This window comes from Prionailurus viverrinus, chromosome F1 (genome assembly GCF_022837055.1).
Source record: "Prionailurus viverrinus isolate Anna chromosome F1, UM_Priviv_1.0, whole genome shotgun sequence".
NCBI classification, from domain to species: Eukaryota; Metazoa; Chordata; class Mammalia; order Carnivora; family Felidae; genus Prionailurus; species Prionailurus viverrinus.
The window spans coordinates 13,775,132-13,800,257 of NC_062577.1; the positions used below are offsets into that span (position 1 = coordinate 13,775,132).

Below are 25,126 nucleotides of genomic sequence, written 5' to 3' on the forward strand. Positions count from 1 at the left end.
CTTTGCATTCTCAGATTTTTGTATTTGTGTGCAAGTGTGCAAATTTAGTAAACATCTGCATTGAGGTTCAAAGAAATGGAAATGTTCAACCAAATAAAGTAGCATTGGGCAAACTTCTAAAAGTATTCTTAAGGCCCTTGGAGGCAGGGTTTTATGCTTGTAATGAGAGCTGACTTAATTCTGAGGAACATGAGAAATTCTGGGCTGTGTTTTGAAGAGATCACAAAATTACTTTTGGTAAACTAATAGTTTTCTTGTTAGCCTGGCAGAATATCTAACATTTTCTTGGGCTAAAGAAAACCTCTTAAAAATGGACATCTTATTTGAATTGTATAGCCATTAGTATTCATTAACATGCTGATTTATTTATTTATTAAAAATTTTTTTAAATGTTTTATTTTTGAGAGAGAGGGAGAGAGAGAGCGCGAGCATTAGTGGGGGAGGGGCAGAGAGAGGAGACACAGAATCCAAAGCAGGCTGCAGGTTCTGATCTGTCAGCACAGAGCCTGACACGGGGTTTGAACTTGCAGACTGTGAGATCATGATCAGAGCCGAAGTCAGCTGCTTAGCTCACTGAGCCACCCAGGCGCCCTTAGCATGCTGATTGAGAGTTAATGGCCAGGGTAGCTATTTATCACTTACACAGGAAGAAATTTTTTTTCTTTTTTTTTTTTTTTGAGAGAGAGAGCGCACGCGTGCACATTAGTAGGGTAAAGGGGCAGAGGTAGAGAATCTCAAGCAGGCTCCATGCTCACCATGGAGCCCAGCATGGGGCCAGATCCCACCACCCTGGGATCATGACCTAAGCTGACTGAAATTGAGAGTCGGACACTCAACTGAGTGAGCCACCCAGATGCCCCAAAGAAGAATGTCTTGGGAGAAGACATAACTTTTGATGGAGAGAGGAGAGGTGTGGAGAAGGTTCATTGTGTATGTAATGACAGATACCAACCCTCAGTCTCTAGGAATAGGTGAGGAAACTTCAAGAGACAGTATAATGTAGTGGTTCAGAGCATGTACTTTGAAGTCTGAATACCTGGTTTGAATCTTGGCTCTGCATTTGTTTTTTTGTGAGAACTTTAGCCTGATTGGTGCTTTTAACAACAAATTGTTCAACGCATTTGTTGAATATCTACTATGTACTAGCTGCTACACTAGGCATATGATATTCTCAGGTAAATGAAAGAGTTGGAGTTAGGGTTTATTTAGATAGCCTTAGCATCAGGGGGTGGCCTCAGGGTTCCCCGCCTTCTTTTCTTTTTTTTTTTTTAAATTTTTTTTTCAACGTTTTTTATTTATTTTTGGGACAGAGAGAGACAGAGCATGAACGGGGGAGGGGCAGAGAGAGGGAGACACAGAATCTGAAACAGGCTCCAGGCTCTGAGCTGTCGGCACAGAGCCTGACGCGGGGCTCGAACTCACGGACCGCGAGATCATGACCTGAGCCGAAGCTGGCCGCTTAACCGACTGCGCCACCCAGGCGCCCCCCCCCCCCCCCCGCCTTCTTTTCTATATCTCATCTTATCCTGCTCTTACCCATGCTCACTGTGATCTAGCTATTATGGCCTCCTTTCTCATAAGCCTTTTCTCATATCTGGGCTTTTTGTATTTGTTGTTTCTTCTACTTGAAGTTCTTTTCCCCTAGTTCTTTCCATGGCTCACTCATTCTTATTAAGCCCAAACGTCAACTGGGTCCATATTGCCTCCTGTCTTCTCATTACCTTTCATAGTATATATTCCAGTACGTGATCTTGATTTATTTTTTTTCTATGTTATTTCTCTCTTCCATAAGAATGTTAGCTCTAGGAAGACTGGAACTAAATTGGTCTTACTCATCATTTAGTCTCCAGGTCCCATGATTGTTTCTAGTGCATCATAGAGACTCATTAAATATTTGTTGAATGGATGAATGAAAGCTGATACCTTAGGAGTCAGCCATATGAAAGGAGGCAGGAGCTAAGACCCTATAGTGTAAAAGAACTTTCGGTAATTAAAGAGCTGTAATGGTAAAGTGACAGAGGGAAAGGTGTGTTGGGCTTTGTAAGTCCTGGCATAATTTGGATTTTATTTGAATTTTAGTGAAAAGATTAAAAAAATTTCCTTTCAAGTTTATTCATTTTGTGAGAGGGTTAGAGACAGCGTGAGTGGGGGTGGGGCAGAGAGAGAGGGAGGGAGAGAATCCCAAGCAGGCTCTGCGCTGCCAGTGCAGAGCCCAATGTGAGGCTGGAACCCATGAGACCGAGAGATCATGACCTGAGTGGAAACCAGGCTTAACTGACTGGGCCACCTAGGCGCCTCAGTGAAAACATTTTAGAGTAGAGTTCTAATGTAATCTAATTTATTTTCTGAAAGATTTCTTTGGCATCTCTGTGAAGAATAGATTAGGGGAAGAGAGGACTGGAAGTAGGACTTGGGTTAGGAGACTTTTTTAGTAGATGAGAACATTCCCTGGATTAGGTTGATAAAAATGTCCATGAAGAAATGGGATAGATGTGGGATTTATTTTGGAAGTGGGGCTAACATGACATGCTTATGGGAGGAATGAAGAAGTAGAGATGAATTAAGAATGATATCCAAATTACTTATTTGAGCAACTTGATAGAAAGTGGTGTTACTAACTGAAATGGGAAATCTGAATGAGAAATTTGGAGGAGACGTTAGGAATTACATTTGGGTCACATTTAAGATATTGATAAGAATTCCACATGGAAATATAAAGTAGAAAGTTGGGGGGCGCTTGGGTGGGTCATTCGGTTAAGCATCTGACTTTAGCTCAGGTCATGATCTCACAGTTTGTGAGTTCAAGCCCCACGTCTGACTCTGTGCTGACAGCTCAGAGCCTGGAGCCTGCTTCAGATTCTGTTTTTCTCTCTCTGCCCCTTCCTTGCTTATTCATTCTCATTCTCATTCTCTTTCTCTCTCTCTCTCTCTCTCTCAAAAAAAAAAAAAAAGTTGGATTCCAAATGAAGACTTTAGAGGACATTTGGGTTGAGAGAGAAATTTGGGAGACTATTAGGTATAGATGGTATTTAAATACATGGCAATGAGAGATACTGCTTAGAGAGATGTGTGTGGCAAGGAGTCACAAGTTCAGAACTTGAACTTGGGGAATTTCCAGCATTTAGATGTTAAGTTGAGGAGTGGCAACTTGGGCTTGAAGGATTGGCCACAGAAAGAATATCTGGAATGTGTAGCGTCTTGGTAATCAAAGATTCTTGGGGCAGCCTGGAAGGGCAAAGACGTGGCCTCTAACACATACTGTTTTCAGAAACATTTACTTGCAAAATGAAAAATCTTTAGAGGACAGAAAAATGTGCTTGAAGGATTTAACATTTAAAAGGAAGGATATTCACATGTCCAACAGAATGAAATGATGGCTAGCTAATTACACTATCCTAGAATAGTTACTCTTTATTTTAAAGTTACTGGGAATTTTGAGTTTCGATGAAGATGGAAGTAATTATTAAAGTGTAACTGGAAGCTGAGAGTAAATCTTTTTTTTTTCTTTTTCTTTTTTTTGCCAAGAATAATGGTGTTAGTGTCACCTAAAGGCAAAATGAGATATTGCAGCCATATTTATGTGGGGCAGAGAACAGAATAACTTAATTGGAACGAGAAAAAGAACAATTCTGGGTAATTTTAAGGCATGCATCAGCAGACTTAGAGAGTCCTGTGTTCTTTAGCCCCAGTTTACTTGTTCTACCCCTCTATCACATTATCCCTTTGGTCACTGAGCAGATTAATATACCGTTCTCTTTTGTCTTTTACATTTCAGCTCAGATATTTCCCTGAGTTCTTTCCTACCACCTTACTTAAAGTTGTCCCTATGCTTTTTGTAGCTAGTCATTGTTACAATAACATATTTTATCTTCTTCATAGCCTTTAGAGTGATTTGGAATTACATTTGCTTACTTGCTTGATTTCTTACTAGATGTAAGCTCCAGGAGAGCAGGCAACTTGTCTGCCTTAGTCACTCCTATAACCCTAATGCTGAGTACTGTGTTTGTTATGTAGCACACAGGTTCAGTTAAATTAGCAGTGTGAATATTTGAACTTCTGGAAGTGATAGACATTGTTGAGTTTCTGTGGTGTACAGATCTATCCAGAAAGCAGAATTACACTGTATCTACACCGTCACATGAATGAAATGTGAAAGCCTTGGCCTTTTCCCCACCCCCTTGTGCTGATAAGTGGTAGTGTGTCTGGAAAAGAAAAGATAAATGGTTTAGTGTATTGAATTCTTTTTTTTTTTAAATTTTTCTTTATTTTTGGGAGAGCGCAAGTGGGGGAGGGGCAGAGAGAGGGGGACCAAGGATCTGAAGTGGGCTCTGCACTGGCAGGCTGATAGCAGCAAGCCGAGCCCATACAGGCTTGATATCACAATTGCAAAATCATGACCTGAGCTGAAGTCAAGATGTTAACTGACTGAGCCACCCAGGTGCCCCTGGGTGTTGAATTCTTATTAATTAGTAAACTTATGTGACACAAAGATATTTTAAGGTACAATACTTTTAGGAGATACGTTTTTGTAAACATTTGGATTTAATTATAAAGTAATTTCAGTGACTTTGTGTGTGAATTTGGTTTCTAGTATCATGCTTAATTATTTCCTCTATTAAAAAAGAACAAAAATAGTATTTCTAGGAGAAATGAATCAAGCAGTGGTAAATCTGTTTAGTTGAGATATGGGCGGGTTTGTGTTGTTTTTCAGGGCACAATATGGTTCTTTTAGTCTGGGAATTCAGGGTGAAGGGAGTACATTTGCATTATGTGGCCCAGTCCAAGAAGGTAGCCTCCCTAGTTTTGAGATAATTATCTAGCCAACAGAATTCTTTTTCATGTGAACCATTTTTAAAGGCTGAGTATTGATCATGTTCTTATTCATGCTGTTTTTTGTTTTGTTTTGTTTTGTTTTTTTAAATCTCTGTAGTTTTGACCAGGTGGATGTGGGAAGAGAAGTTTGTAGAATTGAAATGGAGGTCAGAGCTTCATTACAGAAGGTTGGTGGGTCATCAGATTCTGTGGCAACACTGAACAGTGAAGAATTTGTTTTGGTTTCTCAGCATGCAGATGATACGTCTACAAAAGATGATGAAAAACCTGAACTGAAGGTATTTCTTTCTTTCTTGCTTTTGTTTATTTACAGATGATACTATTTTAAATTATTATTTTTTTAATGAGGTGAGACTGATCTTGAGAGATGTGTAAAATACGAAGGTTTTTCTCAAATACTGACCTTGAATAACGTCAGTCTTTGATTTATGCAGAAGCTAATTATTTGGTTTGTGTATTTTTAAAGTTTTTTGCTTTTGGTTCTTTATTTTTTAATTCATAATTTTAGGAAGAAGGAATAGAAGGGAAAATAGAAAGAAAAGGATAATTGGGGAATTTGCCTTAAATTTATATAAGACTTAATATATAAGACTTAAAATAGAAGAGATATTTTTGTCTCTCTTGCTGCTGGATTTTTAAAGTTAATTACATAAATAGTTATGTTTTATTTGTACTTAAGAAACAACTGTATGGTTTTTATGTTTTAAATCAGCTGGTAGCATTCTAGTATGTGATTGAATAGGTGGCTTGTCTGAATTTTAAAAAAAAATTAATGTTTATTTTTGAGAGAGAGTGAGAGTAGGGGAGAGGACAGAGAGAGAGGGAGACAGGATCTGAAGCTCGGGGCTGACAGGAGGGAGCCCGATGAGGGGTTTGAGATCGTGACCTGAGCTGAAGTTGGATGCTTAACTGACTGAGCGACCCAAGTGCCCCTTGCCTGAATATTTTTAAAGTATATGTCTTACATTTTTAGCAATTGAGTTTTTATTTGAAGATGATCCGTTTTCAAATTTGTGTTGTCTTTCCTAACTCGAAGAAAAAGAATCAAACAAACCCATATACATGCATGAGAATTGCATAAACACCCTCTAGAAACAGGAGTAGAGAAATTAGTCTGATATGCTAATATTGTTTGACTTTTATTTAGTATTAACTATGGCATCAAAAGTATATATGAATCTAATAAAATTTTATAGAAATTATAGTATTAAATACCCATTTTACATTATGTTGAGTATATATAGTTTTATAAGTGTATTAGAATAGTGGTTTTATTTAAATTTAGGTAATAGATATTTAAATCAATGGCTTTAAATGTATTTAAATATTAGCATTGAAAAATAAGTATCTGCATTTTAGTTAGTGTGTTTAATTTAAGACCTTTATTAGGCTTTTGATCTCACCTGCTTTTAAGAGAAGGATGAGTCAACTTAAATGTAAAAAAATTACCAAGCAAGCAAAATTCATAAAGAAATCACAAATACGTTTATGCTATGATAACAAGAAATATGGCCTTTTGAATAACAGTCACAGTAGACAGTGTCCACTTAAACTTACCTGTTTTTCCCTTTAAAACACATAAATTTAAGATTGCCTGGTTTTTAGAATGTGTTCTTAAGGAAAAGAAGAAAAAGAAAGAAAAATCTCTGTAAATTAGATCTTAGATACAGTTAGGTACAAGTGTATAAATTCTTGGTATTCAGTAACTTAGATTTAAATTTAAAATTTAGATTGTTTTAATTTCTTCTAGAAACAAAATATTAGAAATAGAAATAAAAGATTAGAAACCTTGAAAAGTCCAGAACCATAATATGATTGAAACAGAATCATCTTGCTTTGTCTATAGATTGTTTCTAATGGTGATGAACAATTGGAAAAAGCCATGGAAGAGATTCTGAGAGATTCTGAGAAAGGGCAAAGCAGTCCTCTTGCTGATTGTCAGAGTTCCAGTGAGAGTTCAGACCATTCATTTGGAGATGTTTCAGCCAGCCAAACAAATAAGCCATCTCTTCAGTTAATTTTGGATCCATCGAATACAGGTACTGCATTGAACTTTTAGACATCATAAAAGAAATGGGATAAAGTGATCCTGAAAATTTTAAGATGAAAATTTAAAAAAATCCTATTAGCTTTGTTTTCTAAGATCAGGGCCACCAAGTTTTTGGTTCTGCTTAAGAGTTCCCACTTTGGTTCTTAATGGTTTTTTTTGTTTCTCTACCTGTAAAATCAATGTCAATGTTATTTGAGAACAGGCACTATGTCTGAGTCTTCATTTTACTCCTAGTACTTGGCACATAGTAGGCACTCAGTAAATACTTGGGTATCAGGAAATAGTGTAATGGGCACAGTGTTTCATATAATGTGCCTTTTTACTCAGTTTGGTTATTTAAAATTATCATTTGTGAAAATTCTAAGTAAAATAGCGTATCAATTACATCAGTGTATTTGATAAGTGTATTGGGGTGCATGTGCTTCTTTGAATCAGCATTTTGTATCCTTTGGATAAATACCTAGTAGTGCAATTAAGCAATAGCCAAATTACGGAAGCACCTCAAATGCCCATCGACTGATGAATGGATAAAGAAGATGTGGTGTATATACATAATGGAATACTATTAGGTGATGTAAAAGAATGAAATCTTGCCATTTGCAACAACATGGATGGAACTAGAGTATATTATGGTAAGTGAAATACGTCAGAGAAAGAGAAGTATCATATGATTTTACTCGTGGAATTTGAGAGACACAATACATGAACATAGGGAAAGGGAAGGAAAAATAAGATAAAAACAGAGACAGAGGCAAACATAAGAGACTCTTAAATACAGAGAACAAAATGAGGGTTGCTGTAAAGGAAGTGAGTACAGGGATGAGTGAATGGGTGAGGGGCATGAAGGAGGGCACTTTTTGGGATGAGCACTGGGTGTCATGTGTAAGAGATGAATCACACAGTTCTACCCCTGGAGCCAAGACTATACTGTATGTTAACTAACTTGAATTTAAATAAAAAAAAATACACCTTGATAAAAATATAAATGCATCCATGATTGAGTAGGATTTGTAGTAGAAATATCAGCTTATAATGCAAAATGGTTTTGGGTACAAGAAAAGCCGAACAAAAACCAAAGCCACTTTCTATAGCTGGTTTAAATACTAGAGGCTCTGATTGTGGTTTTTTTGTAAACTTCTCAGCTTTTATCATCTCTTTTGTCACCTTTCTCTCCAACTGGCTTCCTTTATGGTCATAAAGTAGTTAGCAGAAATTGGTAAGTAAGGCCAGGCAATTTGTTGATGGCTGGTGGCAGAGACAAAGGCTCTCTTCTTTACCTATTGAACAAAAGTTGTGAGTTTCACTCAGTTGAACCATTTTATAGTAGTTAGGGAATCACATGAACTAATAGGCCTTGGTTACATTCAAATCCCTCAATAAGTCACACTGACAGTCAAGATGAGATTATCTTGATTGGCTTAGAACCAGTGATCCATTTCTGAATGTTGGTGTGGTGTAAGTATAGATACAGGCCAGAGTGGTACACAGTGTGGCTATGATGGCCCTAAATTACATTGTACACAAAATTTATTCCTAGTGAATCAAATATTGAAATGTGAAAAATAAGCCTATAAGAAGAAAATATTGGAGACTATTTTGTGATTGGGTAGGAAAAGCCATGTCATAAAATATAGTTTTATTTTAATACACAAAAACCTAAATCTTCTGAAAGAGAATGGTACCATAATAAATGTTTTTTTTTTTTTTTGCTTTGACCTGCATTAACTAAATTGTTAGATAACACATTTTAACACTAAAAAAGAAAGATACTCATATATCATAATCATGGGGTTTCCTCCAAATGGACCATTAATGTTAGGCACCCCAAATTGCAAGTTTTTGTGTTTTTTTTTTTTTTTTTTAACCTGTCCCACTGATACATCCTCAACCATTTTATATAATACATACAGCTTTAATGACAGGGTAGGAGAAGATATTTATAATGTGTTGGGGGTCTTTAATAAAACCCTCTGATTTGGTGACTCACTATGAATACTTCTAGGTCTCAACATATAGTCATACAGCTAGAAGTAAGAACAAGAGAATTTAAGGTAAATATTTATGTATTTTAATTAAAAATGTAGGATTGGAAATAAACCTTAAAAAGCATTAATTTTTATTCTTGATGAAGGGAACATGAAAGATGATATTACTTATTATGCTTTGCTTTGCTTTACCTTTTGAATTTAAGTCTCTCTACCCCTTCCAAAAAACCTAAGGCATACTGATATCACATTTATATAATTATTTTTTGGTTAATATATTAATCAAAAGGAAGGAATACCTTTTATCTGCTAATGTAGCTCTGATGGGTTGTTGGAATTTTAATTATTCTTTACAGTGGCTTATGATTCTTAGTTCTGAGTATATTTGATAGGGACTGTGTATTGTGTGCTCTTTTTGTGTTCTCAACATCCCTTACACTAAATACATTTTTAGAAAGATCTCAGTGGATAAGAAGAAATTTCCTTTGCTTTACAAGTAGGTTTTTAGTATTCTTTTCTAGTTACATATTTTTAGTTTTATTTTCAATAAAGAGACATGTTATGCTCTGAATGTTCTTCTCCTCAGAATCCATGTTGAAATTCTAACCCTCAAAGCGATATTAGGAGGTAGGAAGTGATTAGGGTCATGAGAGTGGAACCCTCATGATTGGGCTTAGTGCCCTTATGAAAGAGACCCCAGAAAGCTACCTTGTCCCTTCCGCCTCTGATGACACAGTGAAAAGATGCTGTCTGTGACCCAGAAAGTGGGCTCCCGCGAGATGCCAAGTCTGCCAGTACCTTGATCCTGGTCCTCCTGGCATTTAGAACTGTGAGAAGTAAATGTCTACTGTTTATAAACCACCCAGTCTGTGGTATTTTGTTATAGCAGCCTGAACAGACTAAGATGAGACATTTCAGCTGCCTTTTCCTAGCTGCAGTCAACACAGTTTTTGCTTACAGAATTACTGTGGTTAGTTTAAAATGACACATAACTTCAGTGGCAAGGAACTGTATCTAGAAAGTATCTAGATTTAAATGGCCTAGAGTGAATATTAAAGGTATATTGTTTTTCAGTTACAAAACCAGATAGATGAAAGCTTTTGTTTCAATATCATGATAACTTGTTGGTTTTTGTCATGTGATGATCTTATATACTGGCTGCTTGGATGCAAATCTAATAGGAAATTTTTGCTAGTTAAAATTTTTTTTAATGTTTTATTTTTGAGAGAGGGGGAGAGAGCGCGAGCATGAGTGGGGGAGGGGCAGAGAGAGAGGGAGACAAAGAATCTGAAGCAGGCTCCAGGTTCTGAGCTCTCAGCACAGAGCCTGATGTGGGGCTGAACCCATGAACGGTGTGATCATGATCTGTGCGAAATTGGCTGCTTAAACCAACTGACCACCCAGGTGCCCCAACAGGTCTAGGTTTTAATGATATACCACTTCTTGTTTACTGTGAAGATCTTCCATTTCTTTTCTTGCAGACTTTATGCTTTTGTTGTCATTCATTTTGCTTGCACATGTTATAAATTCTACAAAATGCTAATTTTTACACCCCCCACCTTTTTTCTTTTTTTTTTTTTTTTTTTAACACAAGGGAGGCTTACTGAATACATCTCAAGGGAGCAGCAGGCAGGACAGTGAAGGGGAGAGTATCTAATTTTTACTTTGAATAATCTGTTATATTTTAAAGAAGTTAAAAAGCAAAGAAGTATTGCCCTCATGTTTTTAACTTCTGAGGCTCTTCAGTTTTCCTCTAGTATCATTATTCTTTATCCCAAGGAACTTCTTTAATATTTTTTTCTTCTCTAATTTAGAATCTGCTGTTATAGCCACCCAGGGAATATTTCATTTCAGATCTTGCATTTTTTAGCTTTAGAATTCCTTTTGGTCTTTTGTCTTTCATTTTTCTGTCTATTTTGTTAGGTATTTTTCTTTACATCCTGTATCATATTTATAATAGTTATTTAAAGGCCTTGTCTGCTTATTTTGTCTTTTTTTTGGATCAATTTCTGTACTGTTTTTCTCTACTTGGGGTTTACACAGTTATATGAATCTGAATTATACAGATTAGTACAATATTTTTTTCAGAAAGCTTTTTGTCCCTTTTTTTGTTTTTTGTTTTTTGGGGTTTTTTTTTTGGTATGACTCCCAACTATATGTAAGTTAGACCATATGAACTACTTTATCTGTCATGTTCATCAGTTACTGGAATATGATTTAATCATAGGATCTTGCAAATAATTGTTTCATGAGTGCTTGCTAAATTAACAAAAAATTCACAGGATAATAAGTCTAGTAAACATATTAGCATCCAGCTTTAACATGTGTTTGTGTTTTTTTTTATTTATCCCTTTTGAAATATAGCACGTTGAACTGATTCAAAAGAGGGAAAAACATGTTTCAGTGATGGAAGAACATGGTAGATGAAATAAATCATTTTGAATGGCTTTAGTTTCTCAGTAGAAGAAAAGTAGGCAATGAGGTTGCATGTTTCAGTATGATATTTGGGAGCTGGAGTGGGGAGGTTGGGAATGGCTTTTGTGAATTATTTATTAAAGTCCTATAGGTGGAATTGTGGTAATGAGGATTTGAGCATGGTGCAAAGATCTAGTTTGGGTGAGACAGGCATGCTTAATTTTGTGTAAAATGGATATGGGTAATGGGAAAAAGTAGAGACTAGCTGAATATGGGTTTTAGGTGTAGATGGAAAGAGTGGCAGTTTAATAGTTTAAGAGGTTTAAGGGGGAGTTTAATAGTGTCTGATACATGCAGGCGGATACTCTGACCACAGTTGGGCCTTTGCTGCAAGCTGTGCTTAGAATTAAAGAGAACGACTTTATCTTATTTACTTTTTTTTAAAGAAACTCATCAATGGGGAGGGGAGAATTGAGGGAAGCAATCATAGGATCATTATTTTGATGAAGCAGTTTCCATTGGAATACTTGCATAGTTCATAGAAGCCAGCAAGCTAGGAAGGGGTTAAACATGGGGCTTGCTTTGTTATTGGTATGAGATGTGTCCTCTTAATATTGTTTACCTTTGCTTTGGAAGTTAGGCTTCTTAATAAATTGGGTGCCATGCAGGACCATTACAGCCAAGACAAACTTATAACTGATTTTAGCTTTATTTAATCCTCATTAATTTTAGGCTACTTCACACTGCCTTTAGTGTAGTTTTTTTTTCTTTCTTGTTCTATATCATTTGAACTCTGCTTTTGATTTTTTAAAATAAAAATTTTAAATTTCTTTCTTTTTCTTTAAAAAAAATTGTAGCTAAGTAAGTTAATACTTTGAGAGACTTGAAAGTACAAAAATTCCATAACTCTGATTTCAGACGTAGGATAAACATCAAAAGAAGTGAAAACACAGACCTAAATTTTGTTTGCAGTTTTTCATTTGTTTTTGGGCAGTAGGTGAAATTATACTGTGAAGTTTTTCATTAACCTTTTGAGTGTGTGTGTGTGTGTGTGTGTGTGTGTGTGTGTGTGTGTGTTTTCTTCAGAAATTTCTACACCCAGACCATCTTCTCTAAGTGGATTACCTGAAGAAGATAGTGTTTTATTTAACAAACTGACCTACTTGGGATGTATGAAGGTTTCTTCCCCACGTAATGAAGTGGAGGCTTTACGGGCAATGGCAACTATGAAATCTTCGAGTCAGCACCCCTTTCCTGTTACTCTTTATGTGCCAAATGTTCCAGAAGGTTCTGTGAGGTAAGCTCTAGTCTTTTTTAAATGTGTGGTAGTGATGATGTTAACGTCATAAATCAGACCTAGGCCTTACTGTGAATTTACTTTTACTCTGTAGACATGAAAAGTAAGTATGTTTAGGATTACACCATGTTGCTTGTTTACGAGAGGCTTTTACAAAATTATGCATAGAGTATTATGAATGGAAATAGAACTTTAAAAATACCTATAATTTGTGTTTCTTTATTCAGAAGGAATGTAAAAACCTGCCTTCGTCTTGTCGTGTAACTGTGGTTCAAAAACCACAGAGTTTTTGTGAAGCCGCATATCTTACACTTTTTACATCAGACTAGGAAGAAGCAAAATGGCTTTTTCTCTTATGCTTAAGTAGGAATAAGAATTAAATATAAATCAGATAATGTTCTACACTCAGTGGCCTCCTGTCACACTTGTGATTATATTCAAAATCCTTACCATGTCTGGCCACTGATAAACTACTGCTTTGACCTGGTTTTTTACCTCTCTCATCTCTCCTTACCTCCTTTCTCTTTTGCTTTCTCACTATGTTCACTCACTACATTCTGGTCATGGTAGCTTCTTTGTTCCTTCTCAAACACTGTCATGATTCCTACCTCAGGACCTTTGCATATTCTCTTTCCTTTGCCTAAACAATCTTTTCTTGGTTTCCCAGTGGCTTTTTTTTTTTTTTTAAACTTCTTTACAGTTTCATCTCAAACATCTTATCAAAAGAAGCCACCTTTGATTGGATTATGTAACTATTCGTCTTTTCCCCCTTATTGGGCCTTTTTTTTTTTTTTTTTTTCCCCTTCATAGCACTTTCTCTGACTTGGTATTGTACATACATTTGTTTCTTGGTTTATCATCTAACTTCCTCACTGGAATATAAGGTCCATACAAGGATATTACTTGTATTTTTCTCTGCTTTAACTTTGGTGTCTTGAGCAGTATCTGGTTCATAGCAGGTTTTCAGGAAATGTTTGCTGAATAAACAAATAAAATGAAAGTCTTAGGAATTAGGTTGAATGTATCATGAACCTGTAATATTCTCAGAAATCCAGTTTAATCTTTTTTCAAACTCTTCCTGAAATACCTCATTCTTTAAGGTTTAGAATGTGAAAAAGTGAAGGGGCGCCTGGGTGGTTCAGTTGGTTGAGTGTCCGGCTTTGGCTCAGGTCATGATCTCATGGTCCGTGAGTTCGAGCCCCACGTCGGGCTCTGTGCTGTCAGTTCAGAGCCTGGAGCTTGTTTCGGATTCTGTGTCTCCCTCTCTCTCCCCCTCCCCCACTCACACTCTGTCAATCTCTGCCTGTCAAAAGTGAATAAATGTTAAAAAAAAAAATTAAAGAAATACGCAAATGGTTGCAATTAACAAAAACAAATTTTTAGAAGTCAGTATTATAATTTGGACATTAGCTTTAAGACATACACTATGCAGAACAAACAGAAAATTGAATCATTAAGGAAATGAAAAGGAAAAGAGGGGCGCCTGGGGGCTCAGTTGATCAAGCATCCAACTCTTGGTTTCAGCTCAGGTCAGGATCGCGCGGATTCGTGAGTTTGAGTCCTGCACTGGGCTCTGCACTGACAGTGCAGAGCCTGCTTGGGATTCTCTCCCTCTCTCTCTGCCTCTCCCCCACTCATGCTCTGTCTCTCTCTATCCAAAAATGAATAAACGTTAAACAAATTAAATGCATAGGGGCACTTGTACCCCAATGTTTATAGCAGCACTCTCAACAAAAGCCAAATTATGGAAAGAGCCTAAATGTCCATCAACTGACGAATGGATAAAGAAATTGTGGTTTAGGGGTGCCTGGGTGGCGCAGTCGGTTAGGTGTCCGACTTCAGCCAGGTCACGATCTCGCGGTCCGTGAGTTCGAGCCCTGCGTCAGGCTCTGGGCTGATGGTTCAGAGCCTGGAGCCTGTTTCCGATTCTGTGTCTCCCTCTCTCTCTGCCCCTCCCCCGTTCATGCTCTGTCTCTCTCTGTCCCAAAAATAAATAAACGTTGAAAAAAAATTAAAAAAAAAAAAAGAAATTGTGGTTTATATACACAATGGAATACTAGGTAGCAATGAGAAAGAATGAAATGTGGCCTTTTGTAGCAATGTGGATAGAACTGGAGAGTGTTATGCTAAGTGAAATAAGTCATACAGAGAAAGACAGATACCGTATGTTTTCACTCTTATGTGGATCCTGAGAAACTTAACAGAAGACCATGGGGGAGGGGAAGGAAAAAAAAAAGGGAGAGAGCCAAACCATAACAGACTCTTAAAAACTGAGAATAAACTGAGGGTTGATGGGGGTGGAAGGGAGCAGGGGGGATGGGTGATGGGCATTGAGGAGGGCACCTGTTGGGATGAGCACTGGGTGTTGTATGGAAACCAGTTTGACAGTAAATTTCATATCAAAATAAATAAATAAATAAACAAACAAACAAACAAATAAATAAATAAATAAATGAAAAAATAAATAAAAAATAAAAATTATTTCTTTAATTTCTGTTGTTTTAATTAAATGATCCCTTTAAACTGGGACATCACAGAAGAAAACAGATCAAAGAGAAATAAAATTCAGGTAGAACAAAAAAAATTAAAATAATAAAAAAAAATGAAAAAGTGTTAGCTTAGTTCTAAGTACTAAAATAATAGCAATGTAAATTTATAATGTTTGGTAAAAATGCTTTGAATTTTTCAGGAAAGGGTTTTGTAGATATATTATTTGTATGATATATCTTAGAAAATGGCAGACTGCCTTTTAAAGTTATATTTTTATTTTTCAAAGTGCCAAACACACCTTGACAAAAGACTTAGTGTTTTGACTTGCCTCTCTCTTCCTATTGGGTACCCCTTGGTTTCACAATTGGGGAGATTTTGATGTGGTCTTGAGATTTTAGATCAATCTAGGGCTAAGGGTTTATATAGGGAAAGTCAGAATTATTTACTTCTAAATCCCACAAACTGCTTTTACTTTCTTAAATTCTTTTATTAAGTTCAACTTTGTAACCACTCTGACCTTTTATGCTTTGGGGTAAGAGGGGTCTTGGTCTAGCAATGACGTAGGTGTTGGATAAACTTACTGTTGTAAATAGAAACTTTGTAGGTCTGGTCTGTGCTATTGTGTAGTAGCATTATTTTTGACATAGAAACCATTTGGGGATGGCTAGAAAAGGCTAGCATTTGGGGATGAGTGACGGATTTGATCAGGCAGTATATATTGGCTTTGGGAGTAAATGAGTTGGATCACAGAAAATATAGGAATGAGGTAATTGTCAAAAAAAGGTGAGGAATTTGTGTATGTGCGTGTATATACATAGATACATATAGCAAAATATGGTATTTGTTTTAACCAGTTTATTTTATTTAAAATATTTTATTTAAATTATTATTATATTTTATAACCAGGTTATTTTTATGATTTTAAGACGATTATGTTTATGTTATTAGTATAGTAAAACTGCTTGCCTTCACTTTGTTCTTTGCTATTTAATATGTTATCTTATTTTTCGTCACTGTTCTGTAGAATTATAGACCAATCCAGCAATGTGGAGATAGCTTCTTTTCCAATCTACAAGGTGTTATTCTGTGCACGTGGACATGATGGGACAACAGAGAGCAATTGTGTTGCATTTACAGAGAGTTCCCATGGTTCAGAAGAATTTCAGATACATGTTTTCTCCTGTGAAATTAAAGAGGCAGTAAGTATAATATATTGTAGCAATTTGCTATCAAGATGAATTAGGGTAATATTTTTGAACCCTACTCTCACTGTCCTATAAGTTAGTATGTATCACCATATACTCTATTATGTAAATTTGGAATAGATTTCTAAAGAGAACATTAGTATTTGTAATGGCATAGGGGCGCCTGGGTGGCTCTGTTGGTTGAGCATCCGACTCTTGATTTGGGCTCAGGTGATGATCTCATGGTTCATCAGTTCGAGCCCCACATCAGGCTCCACGCTGACAGTGTGGAGCCTGCTTGGGACTCCCTCTCTCTCTCAACCCCTCTTTGCTCCTCCCCTACTCTCTCTATATCTTAAAATAAGTAGACATTAAAAAAAAATTGTAATGGCTGAGAACTCAATACGGAAAGCTTAACCTGATAACTGTGTATTAAAGTGGTGTTGTATGTGGGACACACTCAATTTAACAGATGTAACAGAAAAATCCTGCTTGGTGAGCTCTCCTCCTACCCTACTATGGTACTAATTGCTCAGACCTAGAAGGGCCTCTTTTATTATTTTTCCCAAGTCGATTGGTCCATGTGACTTTCTAAACATGTTTCCTCTGCCGGGACTGATAGTTGTATATTGCTTTCACTTAGATATTGGATTAAGGTTGTTTCGTAGATCTGTGTGGTTTTCACTGGTGATTATTTGTTACGTTCATTTACTCAGAGGATGGCTTTTGCTCTGTGGAACTGGCCTAATTAAAAATAAAAATCTCGCATACAGCAGGAATATCAACCTGTAGTTCTTTGAAGATACTAGTTAACTTTCCTTTAGTAATTATTAACTGGTGGTTTATTCTGAGACTGGAGAAGTAGTTCAGAATCAAATGGTTGTCAAATACATGGAGAAATTGCCTTCTTTTCTGTATTTGTTGGATTCTCCCCAAATTAAAAATAGGTTGCACTTAAAAAAATTCCAGTATAGTTAACATACAGTGTTATATAAGTTTCAGGTGTAATTAGGTTGTACTTTTAGAACTTTACTGCTTACAACCATTTTAAAGGCATTGATAAATGGGTTTGGATGGGCAAATCTCAGCTGTGTTTGTTTTTGGAAACAAAAATTGTCAGCAGGAAATGCTAAAAGCAGCTACTCTATTTTCTGTTTGCCATGAAACATAAATAAACCATTGTATTAATGGGACTTCTGAGAGTTTATTTCTGACCACAACATGGCAGAGGTGTATTTCTGTGTGTTTGATACTAATCATGAGGAATATCTCAGTTCTCTTTTTTTTTTTTTTATGAAATTTATTGACAAATTGGTTTCCATACAACACCCAGTGCTCATCCCAAAAGGTGCCCTCCTCAATACCCATCACCCACCCTCTCCTCCCTCCCACCCCCCATCAACCCTCAGTTTGTTCTCAGTTTTTAACAGTCTCTTATGCTTTGGCTCTCTCCCATTCTAACCTCTTTTTTTTTTTTCCTTCCCCTCCCCCATGGGTTCCTGTTCAGTTTCTCAGGATCCACATAAGAGTGAAACCATATGGTATCTGTCTTTCTCTGTATGGCTTATTTCACTTAGCATCACACTCTCCAGTTCCATCCACGTTGCTACAAAAGGCCATATTTCATTTTTTCTCATTGCCACGTAATATTCCATTGTGTATATAAACCACAATTTCTTTATCCATTCATCAGTTGATGGACATTTAGGCTCTTTCCATAATTTGGCTATTGTTGAGAGTGCTGCTATGAACATTGGGGTACAGGTGGCCCTATGCATCAGTACTCCTGTATCCCTTGGATAAATTCCTAGCAGTGCTATTGCTGGGTCATAGGGTAGGTCTATTTTTAATTTTCTGAGGAACCTCCACACTGCTTTCCAGAGGGGCTGCACCAATTTGCATTCCCACCAACAGTGCAAGAGGGTTCCCGTTTCTCCACATCCTCTCCAGCATCTATAGTCTCCTGATTTGTTCATTTTGGCCACTCTGACTGGCGTGAGGTGATATCTGAGTGTGGTTTTGATTTGTATTTCCCTGATAAGGAGCGACGCTGAGCATCTTTTCATGTGCCTGTTGGCCATCCGGATGTCTTCTTTAGAGAAGTGTCTATTCATGTTTTCTGCCCATTTCTTCACTGGGTTATTTGTTTTTCGGGTGTGGAGTTTGGTGAGCTCTTTATAGATTTTGGATACTAGCCCTTTGTCCGATATGTCATTTGCGAATATCTTTTCCCATTCCGTTGGTTGCCTTTTAGTTTTGTTGGTTGTTTCCTTTGCTGTGCAGAAGCTTTTTATCTTCATAAGGTCCCAGTAATTCACTTTTGCTTTTAATTCCCTTGCCTTTGGGGATGTGTCGAGTAAGAGATTGCTACGGCTGAGGTCAGAGAGGTCTTTTCCTGCTTTCTCCTCTAAGGTTTTGATGGTTTCCTGTCTGACATTTAGGTCCTTTATCCATTTTGAGTTTATTTTTGTGAATGGTGTGAGAAAGTGGTCTAGTTTCAACCTTCTGCATGTTGCTGTCCAGTTCTCCCAGCACCATTTGTTAAAGAGGCTGTCTTTTTTCCATTGTATGTTCTTTCCTGCTTTGTCAAAGATGAGTTGGCCATACATTTGTGGGTCTAGTTCTGGGGTTTCTATTCTATTCCATTGGTCTATGTGTCTGTTTTTGTGCCAATACCATGCTGTCTTGATGATGACAGCTTTGTAGTAGAGGCTAAAGTCTGGGATTGTGATGCCTCCTGCTTTGGTCTTCTTCTTCAAAATTCCTTTGGCTATTCGGGGCCTTTTGTGGTTCCATATGAATTTTAGGATTGCTTGTTCTAGTTTCGAGAAGAATGCTGGTGCAATTTTGATTGGGATTGCATTGAATGTGTAGATAGCTTTGGGGGTAGCATTGACATTTTGACAATATTTATTTTTCCAATCCATGAACAGGGAACGTCTTTCCATTTCTTTAAATCTTCTTCAATTTCTTTCATAAGCTTTCTATAGTTTTCAGCATACAGATCCTTTACATCTTTGGTTAGATTTATTCCTAGGTATTTTATGCTTCTTGGTGCAATTGTGAATGGGATCAGTTTCTTTATTTGTCTTTCTGTTGCTTCATTGTTAGTGTATAAGAATGCAACTGATTTCTGTACATTGATTTTGTATCCTGCAACTTTGCTGAATTCCTGTATCAGTTCTAGCAGACTTTTGGTGGAGTCTATCGGATTTTCCATGTATAATATCATGTCATCTGCAAAAAGCGAAAGCTTGACTTCATCTTTGCCAATTTTGATGCCTTTGATTTCCTTTTGTTGTCTGATTGCTGATGCTAGAACTTCCAGCACTATGTTAAACAGCAGCGGTGAGAGTGGGCATCCTTGTCGTGTTCCTGATCTCAGGGAAAAAGCTCTCAGTTTTTCCCCACTGAGGATGATGTTAGCTGTGGGCTTTTCATAAATGGCTTTTATGATCCTTAAGTATGTTCCTTCTATGCCGACTTTCTCAAGGGTTTTTATTAAGAAAGGGTGCTGGATTTTGTCGAAGGCCTTTTCTGCATCGATGGACAGGATCATATGGTTCTTATCTTTTCTTTTATTAATGTGATGTATCACGTTGATTGATTTGCGAATGTTGAACCAGCCCTGCATCCCAGGAATGAATCCCACTTGATCATGGTGAATAATTCTTTTTATATGCCGTTGAATTCGATTTGCTAGTATCTTATTGAGAATTTTTGCATCCATATTCATCAGGGATATTGGCCTGTAGTTCTCCTCAGTTCTCTTTTTAAATACATTTTATTTACACTAAAATGAACATGCATAGACACATAATTTAGATTGTAGCCATACAAGTTCTGTGCCAGAACCCATGGCCTGTATAAGAAATTCCAAGTTTGTTTTTTAAAAAGTATTTCTGAATCTGTTTCATGCCCACATTTCTGTATTTATGTGTATACTGACTGCTTGGTCAAAGGTTTGATAGAGTGAGTGAGTACAGGTGTGCCTGGCACTTAGGAGGCAGGGAACATAAATATGTTGACAGAATATGAATGTGTTTGTGAAGGAAGGGGCCTATTTCTAACCTTACAACTCCACTAGAGGAGTGGTGGGGAAGCAGTGGGCAGAGTCCTGGCATTTCATCCTGGCAGCATTTAACACACCTGTGTGATTTCTGGGTGATTGGCCCTCAACAGCGAGGAAATGAACTTGGAAGACTTGGAGAACCTGTTGCTTGGAGAGGTGGAAACACTGCTGCAGAAGGAAATTGAAAGGGAGCTGGCTTGCAAGCATTTTTCATAATTGTGACGGTATGAAACTCTTTTTGGACTGTGGCATCTTGTTTATGGGTGGGGGAACAGTGTGTCATTTTTGAGAGCTTTAACAGTGGATAAGCAGCGGACAAAGCTGCGGGGAATTCTCAACCCGACCATTTTGGATATGGTATTAAATAGTATTAATTGAGAGGGTATTTGCTACATTGCAGGTTGTGGGAAAGTGATGTCCACGTATTATTTAATTTTTTTTTAAGAGTACATTTTTGGAAGTGTTCCATTATGAGACATTGGTGGTAAAATTCATTCTCTGAAGGAGAAATACATGACAGTTGTCATTAAACTTTATTATGAGAACTATTGCTAAATGAAAACTAACCCAGAATAAATGTGGAGGTTATGCAAGGAACTGTGCTAATAAGCCTTTTCTTGATACTCTAAAATCTCCATGATATAGATAGTATTTATTTTGACTAGTGGTCTTGTGCTCCTCTTTGCCTGGAACAGTTCTAGTTTATGTCTGTTGTCCAGGTATGTTATTAATAGCACTCCATCTTATTCTCAGAAGACTTCTGGTTTGATTAATGAATTGTAGGGTTACCGCTTATTTATCTCAAGGCTAAGAGAACAGACAACAGAGTTGGGTTTTAAATGGAAGTCTCTGACCCTGAAATACCCATATTATTTTCAGTGACAACTTTCCTGTTGCTTAAATATTGTAAAAAGCAAGTGTGGATTTTTCTTTTCATTATGCTTTATAAAGGTATCTGTTGCTCATATAGCTCACGTTCCAGCCACCTTTGAGTTTTACCCATGCCTTTTACAGAAGATGTCCAACATCTTCCTCTTTCCCTTCAAAAATAATTACCTATTTTAATGAATCTCAGGTCTTTAGTTGCATTTACTCATCTGGTTATCTGGTTCCCAGGTTTCGTGTTCTGTGGTGAAGGCACAACTTCAGCCCTTACTTTTTGGGACCTTGTTAATGGGCACAAACAGTTGGCAAAGATAGTTCAGGAAAAGTGACAGATATTCTTATTGGCTAAATATGTGCCGTGCAGCAGTGTCACTAACTTGCTTGTTTTCCATGGTTTGCAGAATCCTGGATGAGATCTGAAGTGGTTTGTCAGTTAAAGGCAAGAAGACGACATCTTCTCAAGCAGGAGTAGTGACATGGCTGCCACTACCAACTGTCCCTGTGATGCTCTTATTTCGCTGTAAAATCCCATAAGCAGCAGGCACCGATAGTGTTAGGGGGAATCCAGTGAAGGTCACAGCTCTGTTGGACCTGTGACATAAGGATTAGGTGTTCCCGCAGGAGGGGTAGGTTACATTTGACTCGATGACCCTGGATATTCGTCTGTACCACTCTGCTGGAGTGCATCTTGATAACCTGTGGCAAAAGAGTTGGGGAATCTGACCAGAGATATATTGATGCCACTGATTTTGTGTAGGGAAAATGATGTGCTATGTTTCTGCTTAAGAATTACAGACAAAACAAAATATCTGAAAACATAGTGGAAAAAAGCCAGGGAGGCACATATCCTTGTTGCATCTTTATGGATACATTGTATAGAACTTTAAAATATATTTTTAAAAGGCTTAGTTGACTCTCTTTAAGAATTTATTATGTCATTCTCACAATTTTTCTCAAAGCAGATTTGATGTTTGTATGTTTTAAAATACTTAACACTAACTATTACTAGCAATTCTCAGTGTTAATTTTAGAAGCATGGTTATTATCTGGCATTAAAGGCATTTAGAGGTATTTCGTGGTAAATACGAAGGGTATGATTGGGAAAATCTTCATTCTTTTTTTTTTTTTTTCTAAGCTTTCTCAGGATTTTATTTTTTTAATTTTATTTTTAAAAGTTTATTTTTGAGTGGGGGAGGGTCACAGAGAGAGGGGAGAGAGAGAATCACAAGCAGGCTCCTAACTGCTAGCACAGAGCCTGATGTGGGGCTGGAACTCACAAAACTGTGAGACCATGACCTGAGCTGAAACCACCAGTTGGATGCTCAACCAGATGAGCCACCTAGGCACCCCAGGATCTTCATTCATAATGCATTTAAAAAAAATATTTGCTTATTTAAGTAATCTCTACACCCAGTGTGGGGCTTGAACTCATGACCCCGAGACCGAGAGTTGCATGCTTTCCTGACTGAGCCAGCCAGGTGCCCCTGCACTGTTTTTTGTTGTGGGGGGGTGGGGGTGTGGTTGCTCAAATGCCACTCTATTAAGGAAACCTTATTCCATGTATGGGAAATTATTATTATTATTATTTTTTTGACTTTAATTAAAAAATGTTTTTCCCCAATAATTCTGTACATTAGTCAGTTCTTACCATGGTAAGGGTACTCTTTTTTTTTTTTATGCTAAAGCTACCTTTTATTTTATTTTTTTCATCTTTTTTTTTTATATATATATGAAATTTATTGTCAAATTGGTTTCCATACAACACCCAGTGCTCATCCCAAAAGGTGCCCTCCTCAATACCCATCACCCACCCTCTCCTCCCTCCCACCCCCCATCAACCCTCAGTTTGTTCTCAGTTTTTAACAGTCTCTTATGCTTTGGCTCTCTCCCACTCTAACCTCTTTTTTTTTTTTTTTTCCTTCCCCTCCCCCATGGGTTCCTGTTAAGTTTCTCAGGATCCACATAAGAGTGAAACCATATGGTATCTGTCTTTCTCTGTATGGCTTATTTCACTTAGCATCACACTCTCCAGTTCCATCCACGTTGCTACAAAAGGCCATATTTCATTTTTTCTCATTGCCACGTAATATTCCATTGTGTATATAAACCACAATTTCTTTATCCATTCATCAGTTGATGGACATTTAGGCTCTTTCCATAATTTGGCTATTGTTGAGAGTGCTGCTATGAACATTGGGGTACAGGTGGCCCTATGCATCAGTACTCCTGTATCCCTTGGATAAATTCCTAGCAGTGCTATTGCTGGGTCATAGGGTAGGTCTATTTTTAATTTTCTGAGGAACCTCCACACTGCTTTCCAGAGGGGCTGCACCAATTTGCATTCCCACCAACAGTGCAAGAGGGTTCCCGTTTCTCCACATCCTCTCCAGCATCTATAGTCTCCTGATTTGTTCATTTTGGCCACTCTGACTGGCGTGAGGTGATATCTGAGTGTGGTTTTGATTTGTATTTCCCTGATAAGGAGCGACGCTGAGCATCTTTTCATGTGCCTGTTGGCCATCCGGATGTCTTCTTTAGAGAAGTGTCTATTCATGTTTTCTGCCCATTTCTTCACTGGGTTATTTGTTTTTCGGGTGTGGAGTTTGGTGAGCTCTTTATAGATTTTGGATACTAGCCCTTTGTCCGATATGTCATTTGCGAATATCTGTTCCCATTCCGTTGGTTGCCTTTTAGTTTTGTTGGTTGTTTCCTTTGCTGTACAGAAGCTTTTTATCTTCATAAGGTCCCAGTAATTCACTTTTGCTTTTAATTCCCTTGCCTTTGGGGATGTGTCGAGTAAGAGATAGCTACGGCTGAGGTCAGAGAGGTCTTTTCCTGCTTTCTCCTCTAAGGTTTTGATGGTTTCCTGTCTGACATTTAGGTCCTTTATCCATTTTGAGTTTATTTTTGTGAATGGTGTGAGAAAGTGGTCTAGTTTCAACCTTCTGCATGTTGCTGTCCAGTTCTCCCAGCACCATTTGTTAAAGAGACTGTCTTTTTTCCATTGTATGTTCTTTCCTGCTTTGTCAAAGATGAGTTGGCCATACGTTTGTGGGTCTAGTTCTGGGGTTTCTATTCTATTCCATTGGTCTATGTGTCTGTTTTTGTGCCAAGGGAAATTATTTCCAAACATGTATTTATTGAGATGGCATTTTAGCAAAATGCCTTAATTTGGAAATTAATCCTGAAATTGTTACTAGTGTTTTCCATTAACAAATTTCTATACTTTTTTTAAAAGTTTCTTGTTTGATATGCTTCTTATTTTAGCTCCTTTCAGTGAGTAATATATTTGAATAATTTCTTTTTAAAAATTTAACACATTTCTCTCAGGGTGTCTTTATAGAATTATTTTTCTTACATCTATGTCTTGGGTGAACATTTTCTTAACATATGGTATTTTTTACAGAGTCCGCTCTCTTTCCCCAATGTTAATGAAAAGGCTTTATCTTGGAAAAAGTGGCTGTGTCATTTAAGTAAATACCTTTTTGTTTAATAGCAATTTTTTTGGAGTATTCACATGTAATACATATTTGAGAATTTGGAGAATACTGAAATAAAGAAGAAAATAGAAGTTACTCAAAATTCCACCAGAGTTAAGATTTTGGCGAATCTCCTTTCCACATCCACATGTGCTCTCCTCCCACCTCTTCATAGAAATCAGCAACCACAGCAGACCCTTTTGTGTTTAATTAGTACTTTCTGTGGGTATAGCCTTCTGGGAAAAAATTATACTGTATTATTTGTCAATAAGCCATTGCCTCCTGCAAAGAATACACTTATTCTAGATTATTTGTGTGTTGTTAAATAGTGTGACATGTATAGAAATGTTTGCCATGGTGTATGTTGTTAGTATTCTTCTTTTGTTTATTTTTGAGAGAGAGCATGAGCAAGGGAGGGGCAGAGAGAAAGAGGGAG

The 25,126-nt window shown here is 37.2% G+C and overlaps 1 protein-coding gene across 5 annotated transcripts in view; it reads left to right on the forward strand.

Annotated features, from left to right (window-relative positions):
- The window catches only part of RABGAP1L (RAB GTPase activating protein 1 like), a 765,564-nt gene that overhangs the window by 63,640 nt on the left and 676,798 nt on the right, over nucleotides 1-25,126 (forward strand). For 3 of the 5 annotated variants that reach the window (XM_047840291.1, XM_047840292.1, XM_047840289.1), the window contains exons 2-5: nucleotides 4,931-5,111; nucleotides 6,680-6,872; nucleotides 12,370-12,580; nucleotides 16,095-16,269. In XM_047840291.1, the coding sequence (XP_047696247.1) occupies nucleotides 4,974-5,111; nucleotides 6,680-6,872; nucleotides 12,370-12,580; nucleotides 16,095-16,269 (717 nt within the window). In that variant the 5' untranslated portion in view covers nucleotides 4,931-4,973. The remainder of the gene's footprint in view (nucleotides 1-4,930; nucleotides 5,112-6,679; nucleotides 6,873-12,369; nucleotides 12,581-16,094; nucleotides 16,270-25,126) is intronic. The other 2 variants (XM_047840290.1, XM_047840293.1) reach the window with 2 other exon arrangements.